The 20,912-nt window shown below is 58.0% G+C and overlaps 1 protein-coding gene across 15 annotated transcripts in view; it reads left to right on the forward strand.

Annotated features, from left to right (window-relative positions):
• EP400 (E1A binding protein p400) overlaps positions 1 to 20,912 on the forward strand; it is a 98,573-nt gene that overhangs the window by 71,141 nt on the left and 6,520 nt on the right. For 11 of the 15 annotated variants that reach the window (XM_064481333.1, XM_064481345.1, XM_064481339.1 and 8 more), the window contains 19 exons: positions 644 to 784; positions 994 to 1,077; positions 1,362 to 1,496; positions 1,692 to 1,736; positions 2,022 to 2,175; positions 2,341 to 2,582; positions 2,690 to 2,863; positions 3,742 to 3,878; positions 4,011 to 4,067; positions 5,899 to 5,977; positions 6,083 to 6,334; positions 7,179 to 7,227; positions 7,301 to 7,410; positions 12,970 to 13,177; positions 13,304 to 13,473; positions 15,061 to 15,279; positions 17,077 to 17,272; positions 17,761 to 17,885; positions 18,868 to 19,014. In XM_064481333.1, the coding sequence (XP_064337403.1) occupies positions 644 to 784; positions 994 to 1,077; positions 1,362 to 1,496; positions 1,692 to 1,736; positions 2,022 to 2,175; positions 2,341 to 2,582; positions 2,690 to 2,863; positions 3,742 to 3,878; positions 4,011 to 4,067; positions 5,899 to 5,977; positions 6,083 to 6,334; positions 7,179 to 7,227; positions 7,301 to 7,410; positions 12,970 to 13,177; positions 13,304 to 13,473; positions 15,061 to 15,279; positions 17,077 to 17,272; positions 17,761 to 17,885; positions 18,868 to 19,014 (2,724 nt within the window). The remainder of the gene's footprint in view (positions 1 to 643; positions 785 to 993; positions 1,078 to 1,361; positions 1,497 to 1,691; positions 1,737 to 2,021; positions 2,176 to 2,340; positions 2,583 to 2,689; positions 2,864 to 3,741; positions 3,879 to 4,010; positions 4,068 to 5,898; positions 5,978 to 6,082; positions 6,335 to 7,178; positions 7,228 to 7,300; positions 7,411 to 12,969; positions 13,178 to 13,303; positions 13,474 to 15,060; positions 15,280 to 17,076; positions 17,273 to 17,760; positions 17,886 to 18,867; positions 19,015 to 20,912) is intronic. The other 4 variants (XM_064481337.1, XM_064481346.1, XM_064481342.1 and 1 more) reach the window with 2 other exon arrangements.

Below are 20,912 nucleotides of genomic sequence, written 5' to 3' on the forward strand. Positions count from 1 at the left end.
CTAAGAGAGGGCCTCCTTTATTTTCTTCATCCTTAGATGAGCGATCTGTCTGGAAATGGCTTCCGTGTACAGTGTGAGATAGGGTTGCATCTTAAACTTGGCAGATTTTGCTCAGTTGCCCTAGAAGGAGGTTGTTCCAGTTGCTAATTGGCGACCTCTAAGCTGCAGGTTGTCCCCTCGGCTGCCGGGAGAGGCGTACCTGACGTCTGCCTCACTCGTTTGCATTTCTTGAACTGGGGTGATGCTGACTGTCTTCTGTGTCTGCCATCACCGCAGCACATCTGTTTATACCTCCGACGGTGGCTTGTGTCCTCCGCACCATGAAGAATTGTTCTCGCTGGCCGGGACCCGAGGCCAGGGCAGGTGTCGGGTGTGAGACTGACCCAGGCGCCCTGTCTTGCTGGGTCTCTTAAAAGCCTCGTGCGCGTGTCGGCCAGCGCGCCCCTGGCCCTCCGCAAGGCCTTCCGTTTGCCGTGTCCCCTTAGGCGTGTGGGCAGTTCTCGAGGACTGAACGAGTCATCGTAGGGGCGCTTGGTGTGCGGTGTGGGCGTGCAGTCAGATCTGTGTGGTGTGGTTCTTTCTTAAAAGCCTTTAATTAAAAATTTAAGTCTATCAGAGGAGCCTAACCCAAGCCCGTCCTCAGGCCCTCAAGAGCATCGAGCACCTGGAGGAAGATGAGCAGAAGCCCACGGAGGAGGCGGCGCTGGGGTCCTCGGACGCTGCCGGGTCCCAGGGGGACAAGGAGCCGTCGCAGCTGGAGGAGTTGGCTGACTTCATGGGACAGGTTTGGGCGTCTTCTCTTTGGGCCTTAAGTTAATTCCTTTCTTTACACCTAAATATTTTAAACTTGTGACCCTTTTATGAAATATTTCTTGGTTGTTTTAACTGAGAACAATCACTGTTTTGATTCAAGTGTCGGTAGGGGTTGTATAAGGAATTAAACCCTTGTTAACTTGCTGTTAACTCTATTCAAAAAATACATTTTTGAAACAGCTTACACCCATTGAAAAATACGCTTTGAATTACCTGGAGTTATTCCATACTTCCATTGATCAAGAGAGAGGGAGAAGTAGCGAGGTAAGAGAATGAACTTTCGTTACCTGAACACGCGGGAACCTCAGATTCTTCAGTGTCAAATTTGTTGTGAAATAGGAGTGACCTGCCTGGAATTAAAGGAACAGTCCATGTGTGCACTCACTGGAAACGCGAGTGCGCAGTTGGACTTGGTCTTGAGGCGGTGTGGTGCTGGGCGCCGTCCAGGCCAAGGGCCCGTGGGCAGGAGGGGTCCCGGGGGCTGCTTCATCTCTGCCCTGGGGCGGGGATGGTGCGGGTGGCCACGGGAGCCCTGTCTTTCCCGCCAGGGCACCATGCTGACCGCGGTGCAGGAGTGGGAGGCCCAGAACGCCAGGACGCTGCGGGAGTGGGAGGCCCAGGCACTGCGCGAGCAGGAGCAGGAGCAGCTCCTCACCTACACGCGGGAGGACGCCTACAGCGCGGTAGGTGCCCAGCCGGCGCCCAGCAGGTATGCCGGCTTCTCCCCGAGGCCTGGCCGCTGTGCTGAGACCGCGTTGTCAGTCCTGTGCGCAGTCGAGCTTATTTTAAAGACTTGAGAGGTGTGGACATAGGTAGTCGGTGGCTTGCACCTCAAGGCTGGGACTGTGTGGGCTTGAAATGTCTCCCCTTTCCCGCAGGAGTACGTGTGTGAAGGTGCCGACGGGCAGACGGAAGTCATGCCGGTAAGTGTCCCAACCCCCTGTCCCCTCGTCCCCCCATTCCCCCCATCTCCCCATCCCTCTGTTCCCTTGTTCCCTCTGTTCCCCTGTCCCCTTATCTCCCCGTCACCCCATCCTCTGTCCCCCTTTCCCCCGTCTCCTCCATCCCTATCCTCCTACCCACCTTTCCCCATCCCCTCCATCCCCCGTCCCCTCCGTCATCCTGTCCCCCCCCCCGTCCTCCTGTTCCCCCATCCCCTCCATCCCCTTCTCCGTGGCACAGCTCATGGCCCTCCCTTCCCCATGCAGCTCTGGACCCCGCCCACGCCCCCCCAGGATGACAACGACATCTACATTGACTCGGTCATGTGTCTCATGTACGAGACCACGCCCATCCCAGAGGCCAAGCTGCCACCTGTGTATGTTCGGAAGGAGCGCCGGCGACACAAGACGGACCCCTCAGGTGGGCTTCCACCACACCCGCCTGCCAGCAAGCCCGGGTCAGCCGCCAGTGGGGGCGGGTGGGTTTCCCTGGGCCCCACCGTGGTCTCCTTTGTTCCCCCTGCTTCTCTGGCTGAGGCGAGGCCTGCTGGCTGGCCAGCTCACTGAGGACAGCCTCTCTGCTCAGCCGCGGGTAGGAAGAAGAAGCAGCGCCACGGGGAGGCGGTGGTGCCCCCGCGGTCGCTGTTCGACCGTGCAACGCCTGGCATGCTGAAAATCCGGCGGGAGGGGAAGGAGCAGAAGAAGAACATCCTGCTGAAGCAGCAGACGCAGTTCGCCAAGCCTCTGCCAACGTTTGCCAAGCCAAGCGCCGAGGCGGGCCCCGACAACCCCGAGTGGCTCATCAGCGAGGACTGGGCACTGCTGCAGGTGAGCGTGGCCCTGCGTGGCTGGCCTGGCCCTGGGGGCCCTTCAGGAGGGGCGCCACTGACCTGCCGCCCTATGCTGACCTGCCCTGCCTGGCCTCCATCCCCTAGGCCGTGAAGCAGCTCCTAGAGCTGCCGCTGAACCTCACGATCGTGTCCCCGGCCCACACGCCCAACTGGGACCTTGTCAGTGACGTCGTCAACTCTTGCAGCCGCATCTACCGCTCCTCCAAGCAGTGCCGGACCCGCTACGAGAGCGTGCTCATCCCGAGGGAGGAGGGCAGGGTGAGGCGGCCCCCGCACCCGCGCTCTGGCCTGGGCCTTGGCTCGCTGTTTGGTGTTGGCTGTGACGTACCTGTGGTGGTCTTACCCTCTCTTTGTCCCCGGTGTCCGTGTTTAATTTTACCATGAGGTGGGAAGGCCTCCGTCTGCGGTCGACATCCGGAAGCTGCCCGACACGACCTCGTGTGCTGGATTTGTGGCTCTGGTTTTCCTGGGTGTTGCCTCCTTGATTAAGGGTTCCTGTGGCACAGAGGACATGTGGGGTGTGCACACGCACACCCCTAATCTGGCTGGGGGTCGGCTGCCATCTGGGCACACTGTGTCTGACTCCCAGTTCTGGGGGTGGTTGGGCTTGGAGACAAAGGGGGTCCTGTGCGAGGACCAAGCCCTGACCCGGTGACCGCGCAGCCCTCAGCCTGGCACACCTGCGCCGCTGAGGCTCTGCGAGAGCAGGCAGATGGCCACGCCATGGGGTCTATGCAGGAGAGCGTACCAGGCACCAGTAGCGCTGGGGTCCCCAAGGACGGACGCAGACACCGCGGGACAGCTGTCCCTCCCCGCCCACTGTGGGCAGAGGCCCCCTGGGGGGCGGCCACCTCTTGGTTCCCCGGGCCGGGTCAGCGGTGTAGGTGCCCTGGCCCTGCATCCCTCGCCACGTGATCTCTCCCTGGCGGAAGTCGGGTGCTCTCCTTCTGGGTGTGGAGGCTTCTGTGAGGCTGCGCACAGGCAGGATGTGTGTGTCACTGCTGGGGTGTCTGTGTTGAGTCTCGGGGGAAGGACAGGGAGAGGGCTGGGTGTTTAACCTGGGGGTCCCTGTGGGGCTTCCACGGGGATGCTGCTCCCCTGGTGATGAAGCTGTGCCGCTGTGGATCCTGTTTCAGAGTAAGAACAACCGCCCTCTGCGCACGGGCCAGATGTACGCCCAGGACGAGAACGCCTCGCACACGCAGCTGTACACGAGCCGCTTCGACCTGATGAAGATGACGGCCGGGAAGAGGAGCCCCCCCATCAAGCCCCTGTGCGTGCCTGCATCCTGCCCGCGCTGGCTGTCGGCAGGGGGCGGGGCTCAGTTTACCCTTTGTCCTTAGCATTTCCTTCTTCGGTGTGTTTTCCTTTGGTTAGTAATTCTTGTGTCTTTTCTGTGCTGCAGGCTTGGCATGAATCCCTTTCAGAAAAACCCCAAGCATGCCTCCGTGTTGGCAGAAAGGTATTTCTGTGTTCGTGACTCAGTTTTTACTCTTTGAAATGATTTCACTTTGGTGTTCTCTTAAACCCAGCAAGTTGAGTGAGTTACTGCGCAAAAGGTGTGTCCAGGTGTCAGCTGGGGCGTATCATGTGGGGCGGGCCCTGCGTGGCGCGTGTCCCCGCTCATATAACGGGGGGTGTCCCTGCCTGCAGTCTGGTGGAGGGCAGGCTGACAGATTAGACGGGCTGCCTCCCCTTTCTTCGTCACTCCCGCCTCTAATCTGTTGTACAGCTTGTTGGCTCTGCCTTAAAAATGCATCCTGTCTGGGGGTGAGTGTACTGCTTTGAACATCTGCAAAGGAACAAAGAAGGTGCCTGGGTGGGCGGGCAGAGAGGGGTGGGTGTGACGAAGCAGAGAGTGAAACAGCCTCCTGGTGTCCAGGGTGCTGGGTGCGTGGGCGTTTGCTATAATCCCTGCGCCTTCCTATACGTTTGTCTTTTTATAATAAAGTTTTGGGGAAAAAACGGATGTTCAGATGTAGCCCAGCTGCCCTTCTGGCTCCAGCTCTCCTTGTTGCTGGGTAGGTGGTGCAGGTACCACCTGGGCCCGGCCCCACTGGGAGCCCCAGGCCTCCTGGGGCTGCCTCGGGTGCGTAGGCCGCCCCGCCTCACGGCTCTGCCTGGCCGGGCACTCTCTCTAGGGCGGTCTCCCTGGACATGTGCATGGCTCCCTTCCCCACACACTGTCGTCCTCGCCTGGTTGGACTGCCACCCGTGCAGATTGTCTTAACGTTTTTACTGACTCCCTCGGTGTCTGCGCGAGCTCTGTGGACACAGATTCTAGATGCTCGAGACAGAGCCGGTGTCCACGTGAATCTGTTGAGTGGCTTGATGAATTATTGTCCTGCCTGTTTTTATGCCGCGTGCCCAGCATCGGGCTGGCCTGGGGGCTCCGCAATGACCGAGATGGGCCCCGTCCTGCTCTCTTACCTCACATGAGACACAAAATGCTGAGCCCTCACAGAGGGTGAGGGTTCACCTGGAGGCGGGCAGAACCTAGCAAGGCAGAGCCGAGGGCAGGCGGGCTGCAGGCTTGCGGGGCCATCAGCGAAGGGGCCCGCTGGGCGAGTGTGGCGGGGCTGGAGAGGGCTGGGCGTGTCTGTCATGGTCCCTGTTCCGCTGAGTGAGGGTGGCCATGGGCAGGAGCGTGCAGCGGGGTGGGAGGGCAGCCAACCAGAAGGCCGGTCTGGTCTGCAGGGTGGGAGGAGCAGGTCTGGAGATGGCGCCACCAAGGTGGGGGAGCCTGTGGTGAGGAGGGAGGCCTGGGCAGTGCGGAGGTAACCGAGGGCCTTGGCGGAAGCAGATGTGATGTGAAGTTCCCCTGGAGTGAGCTGGCAAGACACAGGAAATTTTTTGGGGGGGTTATTTATTTTAATGGAGGGATTGGGGGTTGAACCCAGAACTTCGCGCATGCTAACCAGGCACTCTGCCACTGAGCTGTACCTGCCCACCTGCTCTTTGCGGGAGGGCTGATGCTCAGCGCGGCAGGGCAGGTGGGCTTCGGGAGGGGCAGGTGCCCTGCAGTCTCGCCCCAACGTGTTCTGGGGCGCGCGGACCAGGCCCACCCCGCCCGCCATCTGGGGTGTTCTGGGCAGGATGGGAGGCGAGGTCCAGGGTAGACTGGCAGCCTCTCTCCTTTCCAAGTCCGATCAGCTCAGTGCCGTGTCGCTCAGGGCTTGATAGGAGTTACCTCCCAGCGCCGGGCAGCTTGGGAAAGGAGGACACTGGGTTTCAGGAACGCCGTCTACTTCAGGACTTGCCCGTGTGGTTTTAACTCTTGCATTTGTCTTTAGCGGAATCAACTACGACAAACCACTGCCTCCCATTCAAGTCGCATCTCTGCGCGCGGAGCGGATCGCAAAGGAAAAGAAGGTGTGGGGCCCTGGCCCTCTGTCCCGGGAGGGCGGGGCTGGGGGTGGGCAGAGGGCGGGGCTGCCGGCTCTGACTCCTCCCACTGCGCCCCCCTCCCCACTACAGGCCCTGGCGGATCAGCAGAAGGCGCAGCAGCCGCCCGTGGCGCCGCCCCCGCCTCCCCCGCCGCAGCCGCAGCCGCCGCCGCCCCAGCAGCCGCCGCCGCCTCTGCCGCAGCCCCAGGCAGCGGGCGGCCAGCAGCCCGCGGGGCCGCCGCCCGTGCAGCCCCAGGCCCCAGCGCAGCCCCCCGCGCAGCCGGCGCAGGCCCCGCCCAAGGTGCCCCCTGCGATCACGACGGTGGGGAGTGCAGCGGTGCTGGTGAGAAGGCGCCCTGGCTGCTCTGTCCACGCTCACCCCCTGTGAGGCCTTCCGAGGAAGCACGGGTCTGGAGGGGTGTGTCCCCCGCCCCACGCTCTGCCAGCCCTGCCCTCCGGGGCTGGGTCACTCAGCGTGACTGGGGAGGTGGAGGTTCTGAAGCAGGGCTCTGGGAAGTGTGGCTGTGAAGAACCGCGCGCTCTTGTCCTGCAGACTTGCAGAGCAGGCCCTGTTAGTGCGGACTGTCCCCTCCTGGCCCTGCCCCGCTTCCCCTCAGAGCACAGCGCACGTGCCCCTGTGCGTGAAAGAGAAAGGCAGCCGGCCGGTCGCACCCCCCGCGCTGTCGCTGCCACAGCCTGGTGTGTGCCCTGGCTGCGTGTGCCTGGTGGCGCGTCCTGACCCCACGCAGAAGGGTCTTGGGAGAGCCATTTCTTCCCATGGTTCCTAGTTACATTTGCTGCAGGAGTGGTTTTACATGCCCTTGGGCAGCTCTGTCCTTCTCTGTTCTGAAAACTAGGCGTCTGCTTGGCCTGAGGGCTGCTCCGTGCCCGTGGTAGGTGGTGAGGAAGAGACTCTCTGCAGAGCTGACCCCTGGGCTGCGGTCTCAGTGACCTTAGAGAAGAATGGGAAACAGCAAGCACAGGGGCCCTGAGCTTGGCAAGTGTGGAGTCAGGAGGGTCAGCATGACCAGAGCCTGGCAACTGAGCTGCGTAGGGGCAGAAGTCAGCCGCATGGGCCGGGTAGCTGTGATTAGGAGTTTGGATTGGATTCTGATGAAATGGAAGCCTTTGGAGTGTTTACGCAGAGGAGAGCTCGACCTGAAATTCAGACGGTTTTCTTTCTTCAGCAGGCAGGAGCCATTAAGACGTCTGTTACAGGGACAAGCATGCCTACGGGTAAGAGTCAGAGATGCCACGATCCAGGACAGTCCTTCCCTGTCGTCCTGCCTCATAGCCCCTCTCTCTGCAGGTGCGGTGAGCGGAAACGTGATTGTGAACACCATCGCTGGTGTCCCTGCCGCCACCTTCCAGTCCATTAACAAGCGCCTAGCTTCACCCGTGGCACCTGGAGCCTTGACCGTGAGTTGTCCCTGCCCTTGGGTGCTTGTGGTGGCATGAGTGGCCTAGGATGCTGCAGAAGTTGTTTGCTTTTTGAAAAAAATTCCATCGGTACAGGAAGTACTAATCTAAGATTCCGTGACCATTCAGGTGTTCAGAGGATGGTTTCTGTGTTGTCTTCCAAGGGAGTGTGTGTGTGGAAACCCACCATGTGATTGTGGGAGGTGGTGGGCTGTGAAGGCGCCCACGTGCCACAGTGACAGATGTGCCTGGTGGGGGATGTTGGGGCTCTCGCACGGTGTCACAGGACGGCGGACACGCCTTCACGCGGTTTGCCCAAGTGTGCAAGTGCTGGACTGGGCACGAGGGGTCAGTTTCTGGGGGTCCAGGCCCAGGTGTGGACGCGGAGCTGCAGGCCCCCTGAGCTTGTAACCGAAGGAGACAGGGCGCTCAGCAGAAGACACAGCTGGCTGGCTGTGGTGTGTCACCGTAAGAAGCAGACAGGAACAACTGAAATTAAGGAGTTTACATTGCATCCTGACTTCCAGTTGAGCCATAGGCCTGAAAGCACCCTGTGCGCCCTGAATGAGACAAAGCGGTTTCAAAGTCAGCAGTGCTATGGCAGGTTGTGTGATGTCTCTCTTGGGCTCTGAGACTTGTCTTTCCTGCAAAGGAGTTGCTGTAGTGATGTAGACAGTGTGGAGTTGGCAGGGGCAGACCGTAGGACCACGAGAGGACGAGGGTCGGTGTAGACCCACACGTACAAGTCAGTCAGGCCTCATTGGGAGTGTCCGAGGGTCTCAGTGGAGAATGGTGCTGGAGGAGGGGTAGCCATACGCAGAACTGAACTTATATAGTATCTACGGAAAGTCATCAGAATGGATCACAGACCCGAATGTAAAACCCAAAACTAGAGAACTTCTAGAAGAAAACATAGGACATCTTTGCTACCTTGATGAGGCAAAGATTTCTTAGGATACCAAAAGCATGCAAATTGTGGTGGGAAAAATAACGTAGGCTTCTTCAAATCAAGAACTTCTGCTTTTTGGAAACTTATTAAGAAATGAAAAGCATGGGGAATGTTTGCAGAATGTATCTGATAAAGAATTGGTATTCAGATTATATAAAGATTCTCCAATATAAAGAGTCTTCAGCGAGGAGGGTATAGCCCAGTGGTAGAGCATGTGCTTAGCATGCATGAGGTCCTGGGTTCCATCCCCAGTACCTCCAATTAAAGTTAATAGGTAAACCAAAAAACAAACACCTACATTAAAGGGAGAGGTCCTCTCATTTAAAAAAAAAAGATTCTTCAGTCAATAATAAGAAAACAGACAACTGTAAGAAATGGAAGGTCTGAGCAGTTACTTTGCCACAGACCATACACGGATGGCACATAAACGCGAGAAGGCGTGCAGCGTGTCGTCACTCGGGAGAGGTAACAGCCGAGTCACCAGCACCACACACCTGCGAGGACGGCCTGCAGGAAGACCGAAGGCCGGCGGTGCCGTGCGCAGTGAGGGTGCAGGACAGCTGGAGTCCTCCAGCCAGTCTGGAAGACCGCCCGGGCGTTTCTGAGAGAGTTAACCATACACTTAGTGTACAGCCTGTCAGTCCCACTCCTGGGTTTCCCCCAAGAGGAACGAAAACACATGTCTGCACAAAAAACCCGGACGTGACTGTGTTGAGGGGCTGTGTTCATCATTACTAAGTACGGGAACGACCCGGTGTCCGGCAGCTCGGGTGGCTCTCAGGCTGGCTGGTTGCTGGCTAGCAGCCGTTTCCAGAGGTTGCATGTGTGTGTGGTTCCAGTTAAATAATTCAGGGAAGGCAAAGCCGTAGAGATGGAAACAGAATATGTTCTGTGTCTGGATTATGGTGGCTCTTTGGCCATGTACCCATGTAATTCATAGAACTCTGTACCCGAAACAGGTGAATTTTTCTGTATGTAAATTACACACAGTATATTGGGCTTTCAAAGTTAAAATAATGCAAGCAATGGGATATATATGAAAACGGTTTCTAGGATGTGATTTAGGATTATTCATTCATTTTCCTTTCTGCTTTGTAATAAACTGCCTTAGATTCGGCCACTTCAGTAAATAGCAGAAGCTGTTAGGCCTGTGGCATTAGGCTCATTCTGTACGACCGGTGCCGCCGCTTCTGGGAGGGTGGCAGACTACGCTCAATTGCATTTGATGTTTTAGTTTGAAAAAGACCTGTTTCTTTGGTGATACACTTGAAAGAGAGCAGTTGATCCACAGTGTGTTTTTTGAGCAACTCTTGTAGACAGGATTCTCTCCCTGGTGATGTGGAGACAGGAGTAGGAATCAAACTGGTGGCATGCCTTCATAGCGCCCCTGCAGTCCTAGGGCCGGAGCACAGAGGAGGCACAGGTGACAGGCGGGGAAGGCAGCTAGGGCTCCTACAGACCAGGGAGATGAGCCACAGAAACGGCTCTCAGGAAGATGGCAAGCCGTATGAGCAGAGGGTCAGCAGCGAGAGAGGGAATGGAGTATCCAGGGGAGAGTGGGCGGTTCTGGTCAGATGGAGCACAGAACGCATCAGCAGAGGCGTGATGGGGCCCACAGCCTCCCAGAGGCTCTTGAGTGGCTCTGTCTGCTTGGTCTGGTGACCTCGAGGCCAGATTGTTTGGGGGCTTGGAAATCAGGCCAGAGAATATGGGTTTTGTTCACCATGTGATAGGGAGCCCTTGACAATCTTTGAGCAGTGGTATGTTTTAGGAAAAGTCGTGTGATGAGCGGATTAGGGCAGGAAAGGCTAGAGCTGCTTCAGTAGTGTGGGAAGGGACTTCTGTTTTTGGTATTAAGGTGAGTTATTTATACCACTTTCCTAATGAACTGAAATTATTGGATTAAAAATGTAAACATCTTAAAAGCCTCAAGGAACTGCCCAAGAGTAACTGACTATTAGGCCAAAATCTAAGGGAAGAAGAAACCCAGAGGTAAACAGTGCACTGAGGCTGTGTCTGCCTTAGAGTACACTTCCCCTTCTCAGACAGGGGCCTCCTGTTCAAGCCCAAGGCCCCGCCCACCCAGCTGGAACGTGAGAAAGGAGGCGTGGATACCTTGAGACAGGGTCTGGATGGGCGGAGGTTGGAGGGCAGGGGTGAACCAGAAGGAAAGTCCATCTGCCTTACACCCTCATGCTGAGCAGAGGTGGGGTCGGGGACTCTTCCTGCAAAGTTGGAGCCACAAGTCAGCTCTCGGTCAGTTTGCGGCTCGGAAGTTGCCTCCAAAGGGCCCCCAACCCTCAAATCCAGTGATGTAATCCTGGATGGGCAGTGTCCCTGGATGGTGGCCAGAATCACATGCAGATTTTTCTGGAGGTGTATGCCTTTGTCCTGGACTTGCTGGAGTGTGTGCAGTGGCTTTTGAGGTGTAGTGAGCAGCATGTGAAAGAAGATAACCAAGCACACAAGGGAAGGCGGCACCACGAGGGAGAGCGAGCAGAAACAGCAGATAGTGGGCTGGCCTTTACGGCTTGAGATAGTGGGGTTATTGGGTGCAGGTTATAGAACCATTATACTTTTGTTTTAAAGAAATAAGAGACGCTTGAGAATGTCTGTAAAAACCAGGAAACTATTTAAAAAAAAGCCAACATAGAGAACTTTAAGAAATGAAAAATACAGTTACCAACATTGAAACATAAATCTTATAATTGGGTTTAATATCAGTTTCCACACAGTTGAAGAGAGACTTAGTGAACTGGAAGGTAAATCACAAGAAGTTATTCGGCACGTGCCGGGGGAGACAGCAGGCGGAGGTACTGGAGAGAATTTAGAGCTGTGGAGGACGGGGTGAGAGGAGGTGACATGTGGTTACTCAGAGTTCCAGACAGAGTTGAGCAGAGACCGTAGAGGTTCCCAGAACTGATGGACGGCACTGACTCGTACACGCCCAAAGCCCAGCTCACCCGCACCTACGCGACGCCAGTGATGAGGAGGTCTTGGCTGCAGCCAGAGAAAAGGCAGGTTGCCTTCAGAAGTCCATCAGCTTTCTGCTCGGTGGCAGAGCTGAAGTCAGGAGCCAGGGGATGACATTTTTGCTGGAGGGAGAGAAAACTACTGCCAGCTGGAGGTTCTGTATCTTCTGAAAATACCTTGAGCAACAAGGGTAAAATAAAAAACATTTTCGAACAAGACTTGAGAGGGTTACCTGTAGACCTTTCCTAAATGAACAGTCGTCCCTCAGCATCCGCGGGGACGCATTCCAGAGCCTGCCGGGTCTGCCGAGGTCTGAGGACGCTCGCGTCCCCAGAGCCAGCCTGGGTGTCCTGGTCCTGCGCTGTGGGTTCTGTCAGCCTAGGTCAGGTAGCGCTGGAGGAAAGACTAAGAAAAATCCACGTGCAGGTGGACCCGTGCAGCGCAAGCCTGTGTTGCTCAAGGGTCAGCTGTACTGGAGGCAGAAGGCAGGTGCTCCCAGATGGAAGGTCTGTGAAATGAGAGCAGAGGAAACAAGTATGTGATGTAGTTGAGGTGCAAATTGACTTCACAAGCAACAGTGACTCACTCACTGTGGGGTCAGCAGAGGTGGGTGTAGCACACGGTGCAGTGACGTGAGCTGGGAAAGCGGGAGTCGCTGAGTGTTCCAGAAGCTCTTCATTGTTCAGGAGAAGTGTGAAGTTACTGATTAGGCTTCGGTATAATTTTTGACAAGCCACCAAAGAAAAATAGAGTATAACTTCTAAACTTAGGGAAAAGTGGGGTGAGAAAAAAATCTGAAAGAAAGCAAGAAAGGTGATTAAAAGGCACGTGGAATGGAGGAGAGGGCAGAGCTCAGTGGTGGAGCATGGGCTTAATGTGCACAAGGTCCTGGGTTCCATCCCCAGTGCCTCCGTTAATTAATTAACCTAATTACCTCTCCCCTCGCCCCCCGAAACATGGGACGGATGGATTGAATAGAAATCACAGAGTAAGATGCTGGGTTTAGATTTAAAACCAGCAGCAGTGGAATGTCAGAAGGTCAGAAACGAACTGAATAGTCCAGGAAGACGTCTGCACCAAGGGGGCCAGCGGAGGACAGAGTCACGTTTAAGGGCAGTTTCAGAGGTGGACAGTGGTAGTTGGTCCACTGGTTGTGGGGCTGGGGTGGGGCGCTGCACCTCGGAGGGACGCAGGAAGCCTTGGTGCTGCCCCAGGACCCGGAGCAGACGGGGGCGGGTTCAGGGATGGCGGTGGAAAGCCGGGATCCTGGGACTGTGTGTTTTGGGGGACAAACTTGGGCATTGGGAGGATAGCCAAGAATCTCGTATGTTCCTTGGGGCCAGGAGGTCTTTTGAGTGAGCACAGGAGGACAGGGACAGGCAGCGTTTTGGAGTGGGAATGGGAACGTTGTTTCCTGAAATTTCATTCTGTGGTTACCTGTCCCCTCTGGAGCACAGGGGACGTGCTTTGAGCTCACAGATGAAGCTGTCTCTTAGCACACTGTCGAAAGGCCAGCATCTGGAATGCCCTTTGTTTTCTTGGATTTAGAGTTTGCTGCCCTTTCTATCCACCCGATGAGTGTAAAAGTCTCGAAGAGCAGCACGATGCCGCCTGATAATGTCTGTTACCTTTTCCAGACGTCCGGAGGCTCCGCGCCTGCCCAGGTGGTCCACACCCAGCCTCGAGCGGTTGGCTCCCCAGCCACGGCCACGTCGGACCTGGTGTCTCTGGCACCAACTCAGGGCGTTCGCGCAGTGACCTCAGTGACGGCCTCGGCTGTGGTCACGACCAGCCTGACTCCCGTGCAGACCCCGACCCGGTCTCTGGTGACTCAGGTGTCCCAAGGTAAGGGCAAGTTTGGTTTCCTGTGCGGCCTGTCCTGCTTTTACTGTAGGGTGGGGCTGACGCTTGCATCCGTAGTGGGCAGGGGTGGGCTGGGTCAGCCTGCAGGCTCACGGTAGCCTCTTCCAGCCACAGGGGTCCAGCTTCCCGGAAAAAGCATCACCCCGGCACACTTCCAGCTCCTCCGGCAGCAGCAGCAGCAGCAGCAGCCGCAGGCGGCCTCGCAGGCGCAGGTCCCGCAGATGCAGGGCCAGGCCCAGTCGCCCGCGCAGATCAAAGCCGTAGGCAAGTTGACTCCGGTGAGCATCCTCCAGAAAGCTGTAAACACGCTGTCTGTGCGATGATGCCTTGTTGTGTTCTGTAGTCCAGAGTGTATTCTGCATGACCGCCATTGTCTATATGTGGGACATGGGTCTGTCGTCTGTAAGAGCAGTTTTCCACGCGGAGCCGCTGTCGTGGCAGTGTGGGCAGCTGGCTGTCAGCTCTCCGGAGGCCGTCGCCCTGGCTTCCAGGTGCACTGTCCCACTTGCTTTCTTGTGCTGTGTCTGCGTGGCAGCGTGGGCTCAGAGAGAACTGGGCGCCTCCCCCGACCAGAGAAGATGCTGGTGAAGGGCCTTCTTTGACAGTTTCAGAGACGAGGTGGTGAGACTTGACCTCTTTAGGGAACAGTTCATTTGTGGTACTGTTTCTCAGTCAGCTGTTTGAGCACTGATGCTCCTGAGTGTCCCTGATCTCCGTATCCCCTGTGCTGTTATATAAGGAAACACGTTCATTTTAAAAGGAAATACTATATATTCCTGCCACAAATGGAAAAGCATTAGTACTCAATGTAGAAAGTAACCAGAAAAGCACGTGTAATAAAAACAAGACCTTTAGAGTTGCAGCTAGCTGTTGGGCCTGCGCAGTAAGCACCTGACCCGGGCCTGCCCCATGTCGGTCACAGAGGGGACCAGGGTGCTGGAGGGCTGTGGAGGGCGTGCTGGCACTAGCGAGATCCATCCTCGAGGCACCGACCACGTGCTACAGACACGAAGTGCAACCAAACAAGACGTTCAGTTCCTCAGTCACACCAGCCACATTTCAAGGGCACAGTGGCCACGGTGGCTGTGATGACTGCATTGGCCAGCCCAGGTTGAGCACGTGTCCATCGCTGCAGAAATCGCTGGTGGGCAGCACCCAGCTGTGGGCGAGCTGTCAGAGGGGTCTGCTTCCCTCCGCACTTCCATAGCCCTCCCCCTGCAGGGCAGCAGGGCCTTCGGCGCCCTGCTCAGCGCCGCCACCCCTTTGCCCGGTCCCCTACTCCTGCCCCTCTCCTAAACCAGGTGCAGAGTCCTTTACCTTTTCAGCCTCTTGAAAAGAGATCTGATAGTCATGAACAACTTAGTATGCTTCCTTTTTTTTTTTTCTTTAAAGAAAAACATTTATTCTTTAAGGTTATTTTTTTAACTGTCTTAGTATCTTTATGTTTTGACCTCTTTTGAAGACGTGGTTATGGATTAAATTCTCATTTGGAGACAGAATACAGAATTTAGAACTGAAGCGTATCTTATAATAAGTTTTAAAATTTCCAGAGGGACCACGGTTTTAAGACAAAATTTTTTGATGGCATGACAGCTTTAAATCGGCCTGTTTGTAAGTGATGAGAGCTAAGGAATTTGCTGATCTGTCAGAATCACTTGCAAATTTTCATCAGTGATACGCTGACTTCTAATAAAGGATCACTTTTCAGCGTTAGAAGGCCTGGAGGGTGGTTTGCACAGTGTATGTTAGCACTGTTTACTTTGCTATTTAACGGGTGGTAGAACAGTAACTTAAAACCAAGATTTGTATTTTAAAAGCCAGAACACAGGTAACGTTGATGAAAAGTGACTTTGTCTGGGTTTCAGGAGCACCTGATCAAAATGCAGAAGCAGAAACTGCAGCTGCCCCAGCAGGCGCCCCCGCCGCAGGCCCCCCCAGGGCCGCCGCCGCCGCCGGCACAAGTGCAGGTGCAGCCCCCGCAGCCCGCGCAGCAGCAGAGCCCCCAGCTCACCACGGTCACGGCACCGCGGCCCGGCGCCCTGCTCACGGGCACCACCGTGGCCAACCTCCAGGTGGCCCGGCTTGTAAGTTCCGGTCGATGTGCTTGTTTTTCCAGAGCAGTGTCTTCTTATGTTTTACCTGAGGTTTTACCTGCTGAGGCCCATGCAGGTGTCACAGTGGAATTACCAGTAAAGACGTGCTCCTTCCCCAGAAACTAGAGTTCTCTTTGGAGAGAATGCAACCCCACACATGGGAAACATTCACGTCTGCGTACTTTCCAGGGCCCTGTGTCACAAAGCTGGTGGTGGCCTGAGAGTTGGGGGAGGAGGGAGTGAGCCAGACCATGGAGGGCAGCAGGGCTGGTGCAGGGGCCGAGGGGAGGGTGAGGTGCGGCCTGGGGAAGGCCACCCGGGGCGCTGGGCTGGTGCTCGGGGGCGAGGCCTGTGTGGCTGGAGCGGAGGGCAGGGTGAGGGAGGCCCGACGGCCAGGCTTGGGCACCGCGGTGATTTGTAGGCACTGAGACTCCACAGCTGTCTAAGGATGGGGTAGCGTTGGCTGAGAGTGGTGTCTGGGAAGATCGGTTACACTCGGCGAGTGTTGGTTGAGGGTCCTCTGGGCTGGATGCTGTCACATCAGGCCAGCTGGTGCCCGGCGCACCGGCGACAGCAGCTAATGTTGGGGTTCCTGCTCGGGGCCAGGTGTTGCCTTAGGCTCCATGCCTGTCACCTGACTGCCGCTCACAGGCAGGAGTGGGTGTTTAACGTTAACTCTGTCTCGCAGGTGCAGAAATGGAGGCAAGCAACCTCAAGTAACTTGCCCAGGGCTGCAGCTAGTCCCCACCATGCCACCGCGACGTGCGGCCGGGCCCGGGCTCTGCTTCCTGTGTGCTTCACTCCGCTTAGTCTGTGAGGGGGGCACAGAAGTGGATAAAACTGCTAAAGCAGCTTGTTTCTCCTGCATTAAATAAATGCCAGTTCAAATGAGAAGAGTAGTGGTCAGGCTGGTGGCCGGGGCCAGGGAAGGCCCGGTCCTCGGTGGGGGGGGGGTCTTGCTGGACAGGCAGCGGCTCCCCACCGTGGAGGGGATGCTAGGAGTCGAGCTGCAGTGTGCACACCGTCTTCCCCCGTGGTCCTGTTCCTGTTGTATCCTGAAGGAACAACAGAGCGAGCACAGTGATGAGCATGCAGACTGGTGTGTCAGGGACGTCAGAGGCAGCGTAAGCCCCCAGTACTGAGACGGCCGCTGGCCGCAGTGGGGTGGTCGGCCGCCCTGAAGCACGGCTCTTGTGAAGGGAAGAGACCCATTTCACATACTTGCACAGTCAGAGACAGATACGGTCTGCTGGGCTGCAGGTCATCTGCGCAGGCTCACGGCTGCTTCTGTTCTGTGTATTTTCTGAGGTAGTCTCGGGGTTTTGTACATATGAAAATGGATCTACTTCCATTTTCCTTTTACACAGACAGCTTAGGGAGGCAAGTGGTAGGTAGCTGCATGGTAACTGAGTAACAGGAGGTGGGGTGGTGGGTGGGCCCCAGCGGGCCCCGGGCTGAGCGGCGCCGCAGCTGCAGGGATGGGAGTTGAGAGGCGGAGGAAACGTGGCGTGGCCGGGTCACTCTGGGGCACAGGCTGGAGGGAGAGGCGGGGTCCCCAGCCGAGTGTCCGCGTGCCCGAGGCTCGCAGGTCTTGCTGAGCCGCGTTCCCTGCGTGTGCTGGTTGTGACGGAGCCCCAGAGTCCTCCCGCGGTGAGCCGCCCTCCTCCAGCGGACTGCCACCGCCCACCTTGGCCAGTCTGACTCTCTCGCCCTGGACCTCCTGTGGCGACGCGTTGGCAGACGCGGAATCCTGAGTGTCTCTGGACTCCCCCTTGTTTTCCTGTCTAGACCCGGGTTCCCACTTCACAGCTGCAGGCGCAGGGGCAGCTGCAGGCCCAGGCGCCCCAGCCGGCGCAGGTGGCGTTGGCGAAGCCCCCGGTGGTGTCTGTGCCCGCAGCCGTGGTCTCCTCGCCGGGCGTCACGACCCTGCCCATGAACGTCGCGGGCATCAGCGTGGCCATCGGGCAGCCGCAGAAAGCCGCAGGTGCGTGTCACGTGCTCGCCCTGAGCCCCTCTGCCCGCAGCCGCGCCCAGTGGGCGTGGCCGCCAGCTGTCTGGGGGTGTCACGGTGCAGTTTAGCAGCAGTGTCCCTCAGTTTAACATTACCGTTCTCAACTCCCCGCACCTTGATCTGACTGTGAGCTGAGAGACGTTTTAAGTAGCTGGTAGACATAAGGGGCGCATCATTCATCTCAGCATCGTTCCAGTGAGGTTTTCGGTGCAGAAGTCAGTGAAGGGGAGCCCAGTGCCCGTCCTTAGCCTGGTGACTGAACAGCCTGACGGGGGCGTGCCCTGATGGGATTCGCTCTGACGGGTTCCGCCCTGACGTGGGGGTGGGGGAGAAGGTTCGCCCTGATAGGGTGTGTGCCCTGACGGGGGGGGGGTCCGCCCTGACCGGGGTGGGGGGGGGGTCCGCCCTGACGGGGGGCGGGGAGCGCCCTGACGTCCGCCCGCCTTGACGCGTGTCCGCAGGGCAGACTGTCGTGGCCCAGCCCGTGCACGTCCAGCAGCTGCTGAAGCTCAAGCAGCAGGCCGTCCAGCAGCAGAAGGCCATCCAGCCACAAGCGGCCCCAGGCCCGGCCGCCGTCCAGCAGAAGGTACTGTGGGGGTCGGGCCGCTGCCGTGTGGGGGAGGCGCGGAGGTGGAGCGCACGGCCCTCCCGCATTGTCGGCCCCCACGTGAGGAGACCTGTGGTCGTGGGGAGGCAGTGGTCAATGAGACGGGGAGCCCGGAGCCCCGAGGGCCTACGGGAACCGTGAGGGACGGGGCTGTGGAATCGGGATTGGGAAGAGGCCGGAAGGATCGGGAGAGCAGCGGTAGCCCACGGAGTGTGGCCCTCCTGGGCTGGCCTCCGGCGGCGTAAAGCCCACCGCACCGCGGGTGCCGTCTTGGTCCTTGAGTCGGGGGTCGTGCCTGAGTTGTTCTCTGAGCTGGAGCTGCACACGCCTCTCCCTGGGGCCGGGCCTCGGGAAACACGCTCAGAGAAGTGAGGTGACTTCTGCAGCGGGGAGCACTTGTGACGGCAGACAGAAACGGGGCCTGGGTGTCGCGGAGGCTCAGCAAACGTCTGAAAGAGGAAAGAGGACTAGAAGGGCTTTGGCCGAAGTGCTTGTCTGTACGTTCACGTAACTTGAAATAAAACTTCGGAGCCGTGGAAGAATTTCCGTACGTGCAGTGGCTTTGTAAACCCCTGTGCAGGCCCCACGTGTGCGTGGCTTTCTGAGCAGTGTTTGACTCTCCTGGCGGAGGAACTAGGAATTAGGTTAAACGTGCAGAGACCGTGCAAGTAGGTTTGTTAGTCTTCGTGCTGTTTTGGGGCACGAGGTGAGTTCTTAAAATGTGATTCGAGATGTACGTGTGGCGTTCACTCACCCCCATGGTGAGCAGACCAGGTGCCTGCAGGGGGCGGAGCGCCGACCCCGGCTGCGGGGGGGCCTGGCAGAGGCAGCACTTTGGTGGGGGGCCGCAAGGCCTGGGAGAGGGTAGAGGGCGGGTGGGAGCCGGCGGGTCCCACGGCGGATGCCTGCGTCTCTGAGGAGGGGCCTCTCACCCGGGTTCTCTCTCTCTCTCTCCCCACAGATCACCGCCCAGCAGATCGCTGCTCAGGGCCAAGCGCAGAAGGTCACCTATGCCGCCCAGCCAGCCCTTAAAACCCAGTTTCTCACCACGCCCATCTCCCAGGCCCAGAAGCTGGCAGGGGCTCAGCAGGTGCAGACGCAGATCCAGGTGAGCCAGAGCGGGGTGAGGGGGTGGGAGGCAGGCACGCAGACGAGACGTGCGGCTGCTGGGCGGGGAGCAGAGAGGGTGGCCGCCGCAGACTAGCACCCCTTGAGGGCATCGTGGACGCCTGACAGCCTCGCCACGCGGCTGCTGGGGCCTGCAGGGTGGCCTGGGGGCCCGGCTGAGGTCACGCTGAGGTGGCGGCCCTTGTGCTGGCGAGGCTCCTCCCGGGGTCGTGGTTGTCCCTCTGCTTTGGCGGGGCGCCCGTGCTCTGCTCCTGGCTGGTCCTCCCAGCACTGCCCGCGGCCCCCAGCCAGTTGGGGGGGGTGCGCACGTGCCCCCCTCAGCGGAGCCGTGCCTCTTGGGACGGCCTGGGCAATGCTGGCCCAGCGCCGCGTCCGTCCCAGGTGCGCACCTTCAGGTCTGTGTGCTGCGTGTCCCCTGGTCTGTGGCTTTTCTTCTCGCTCACTGTGCGGTGTCTGGACACGCAGAGGTCCTTAGCTTGAGGGCATTGGAATTCATCACTTTTTGTTTCTGAAGAGTGCTTTTTTAAGTGTCTGGCTTAAGAAGTTCTTCCCAAGGTCATGGTGGCGTTTCCCTGTGTCATCGTCTAAAACCTTTATAACTTTTTGTTCGCATTTAGCTCTTCAACCTGCCTGGAATTGGTTTTTGCAGATAATACAGAAATAGTTCAGTTAAATTTTCCATTTGAATGCCTGTTTTTTCTCACACTGCTTGTTAAGGAGTCTCCCCTCCTCTGACTCTCGGTGTGACGGGCGTGAGCCACACCTGTCCTGCATGGGGCTTCCCTCCTGCGCCGCGGCCTCTGGTCACTGCTGTCTTCGTCATGCCGGCGACGTGAAGGGACTCGGCAGCTCTCCTCCTCCTGTTGGGAACGTCCTGCTTTCCGGGCTCTCTGCACTTCAGTCTTGATTCTGAGTCCCCTCTTAAGTCTGCACGCCACAGTCAGAGCCGTTGGGGTTTCTGTTAGAGTCGCATTGAGTCTGTAGATCAGTTTAGGGGGCGTCGACGTTTTCAGAGTCGTGACTTCACAGTCACCAACATGATACATCGTTTGGTGTTTCGTTTGTCTTTAATGCCCTTTCATTAAGTTTTCTTATCTTTTCCACAAAGACCTGATGGCGTGTGTTGGAGTTACTCCTGGGCAGTCGGCATTTCTGCTGCTCTCCCTGAGGGGCCTGTTTCCGTCTGTCTCTCTCGTACTCTGATGTTCGCATCCCGCCGCCAGTTGTCCGCAGGCTCCTCCGCGTCGCTCCGGGTTGATGGCACTGCCTGTGGGTCCTGGTGACCAGCGGCTTCCCCCTCCTCCTTCTCTTCTCCGCTCTGTCTCGCTGTGCCGGGAGGCCTGCGGGCGCGTGACGGCGCAGACAGGCCGCTGCCCCACACCCCTTCCCCGGGCCATTCTGCAGGGTCGGGTTTTTAAGTCGCCCTTCGGCACACCAGGAAACTCCCTTTTCTGTCTGGTTTGCTGCAGGGTGGCGTTCCTTTTGCTGTGGGGTCTGTCTGTTCACAAACCCTCTGTCTGCGCCCTCCCAGGCAGGGCTCCCCTGTCTCCTGGCTGCAGCCTGGCCCGGTGCCCACGAGTCCAGGCCCAGGTCGCAGCTGGTTGCCCTCCCTGCTCAGTTTAATCCGAGCTGCCTCTGAACGGGTCCCCAAGGCGTGAGCCCAGGTACCTGAGCCCCTCTCCAGCGCAGGAAGTCCGACCAGGCCAGCCCCGTGGGCCTCCACTCTCTGCCCCGCACTCCAGGCCCAGCCGTCAGGGGCCTGTGGTGATGGGCTGGCGTGACCTTGCGGCGGGGCTGGCATGGCCTTGCGGTTGTCTTGTCCCCTCTGGGTCACCTTCTCGGTGCTGCTGCGCCCGCCAACCTGTTCGGGCAGCTGTC

The sequence above is a fragment of the Camelus dromedarius genome, chromosome 31, assembly GCF_036321535.1.
Source record: "Camelus dromedarius isolate mCamDro1 chromosome 31, mCamDro1.pat, whole genome shotgun sequence".
NCBI classification, from domain to species: domain Eukaryota; kingdom Metazoa; phylum Chordata; class Mammalia; order Artiodactyla; family Camelidae; genus Camelus; species Camelus dromedarius.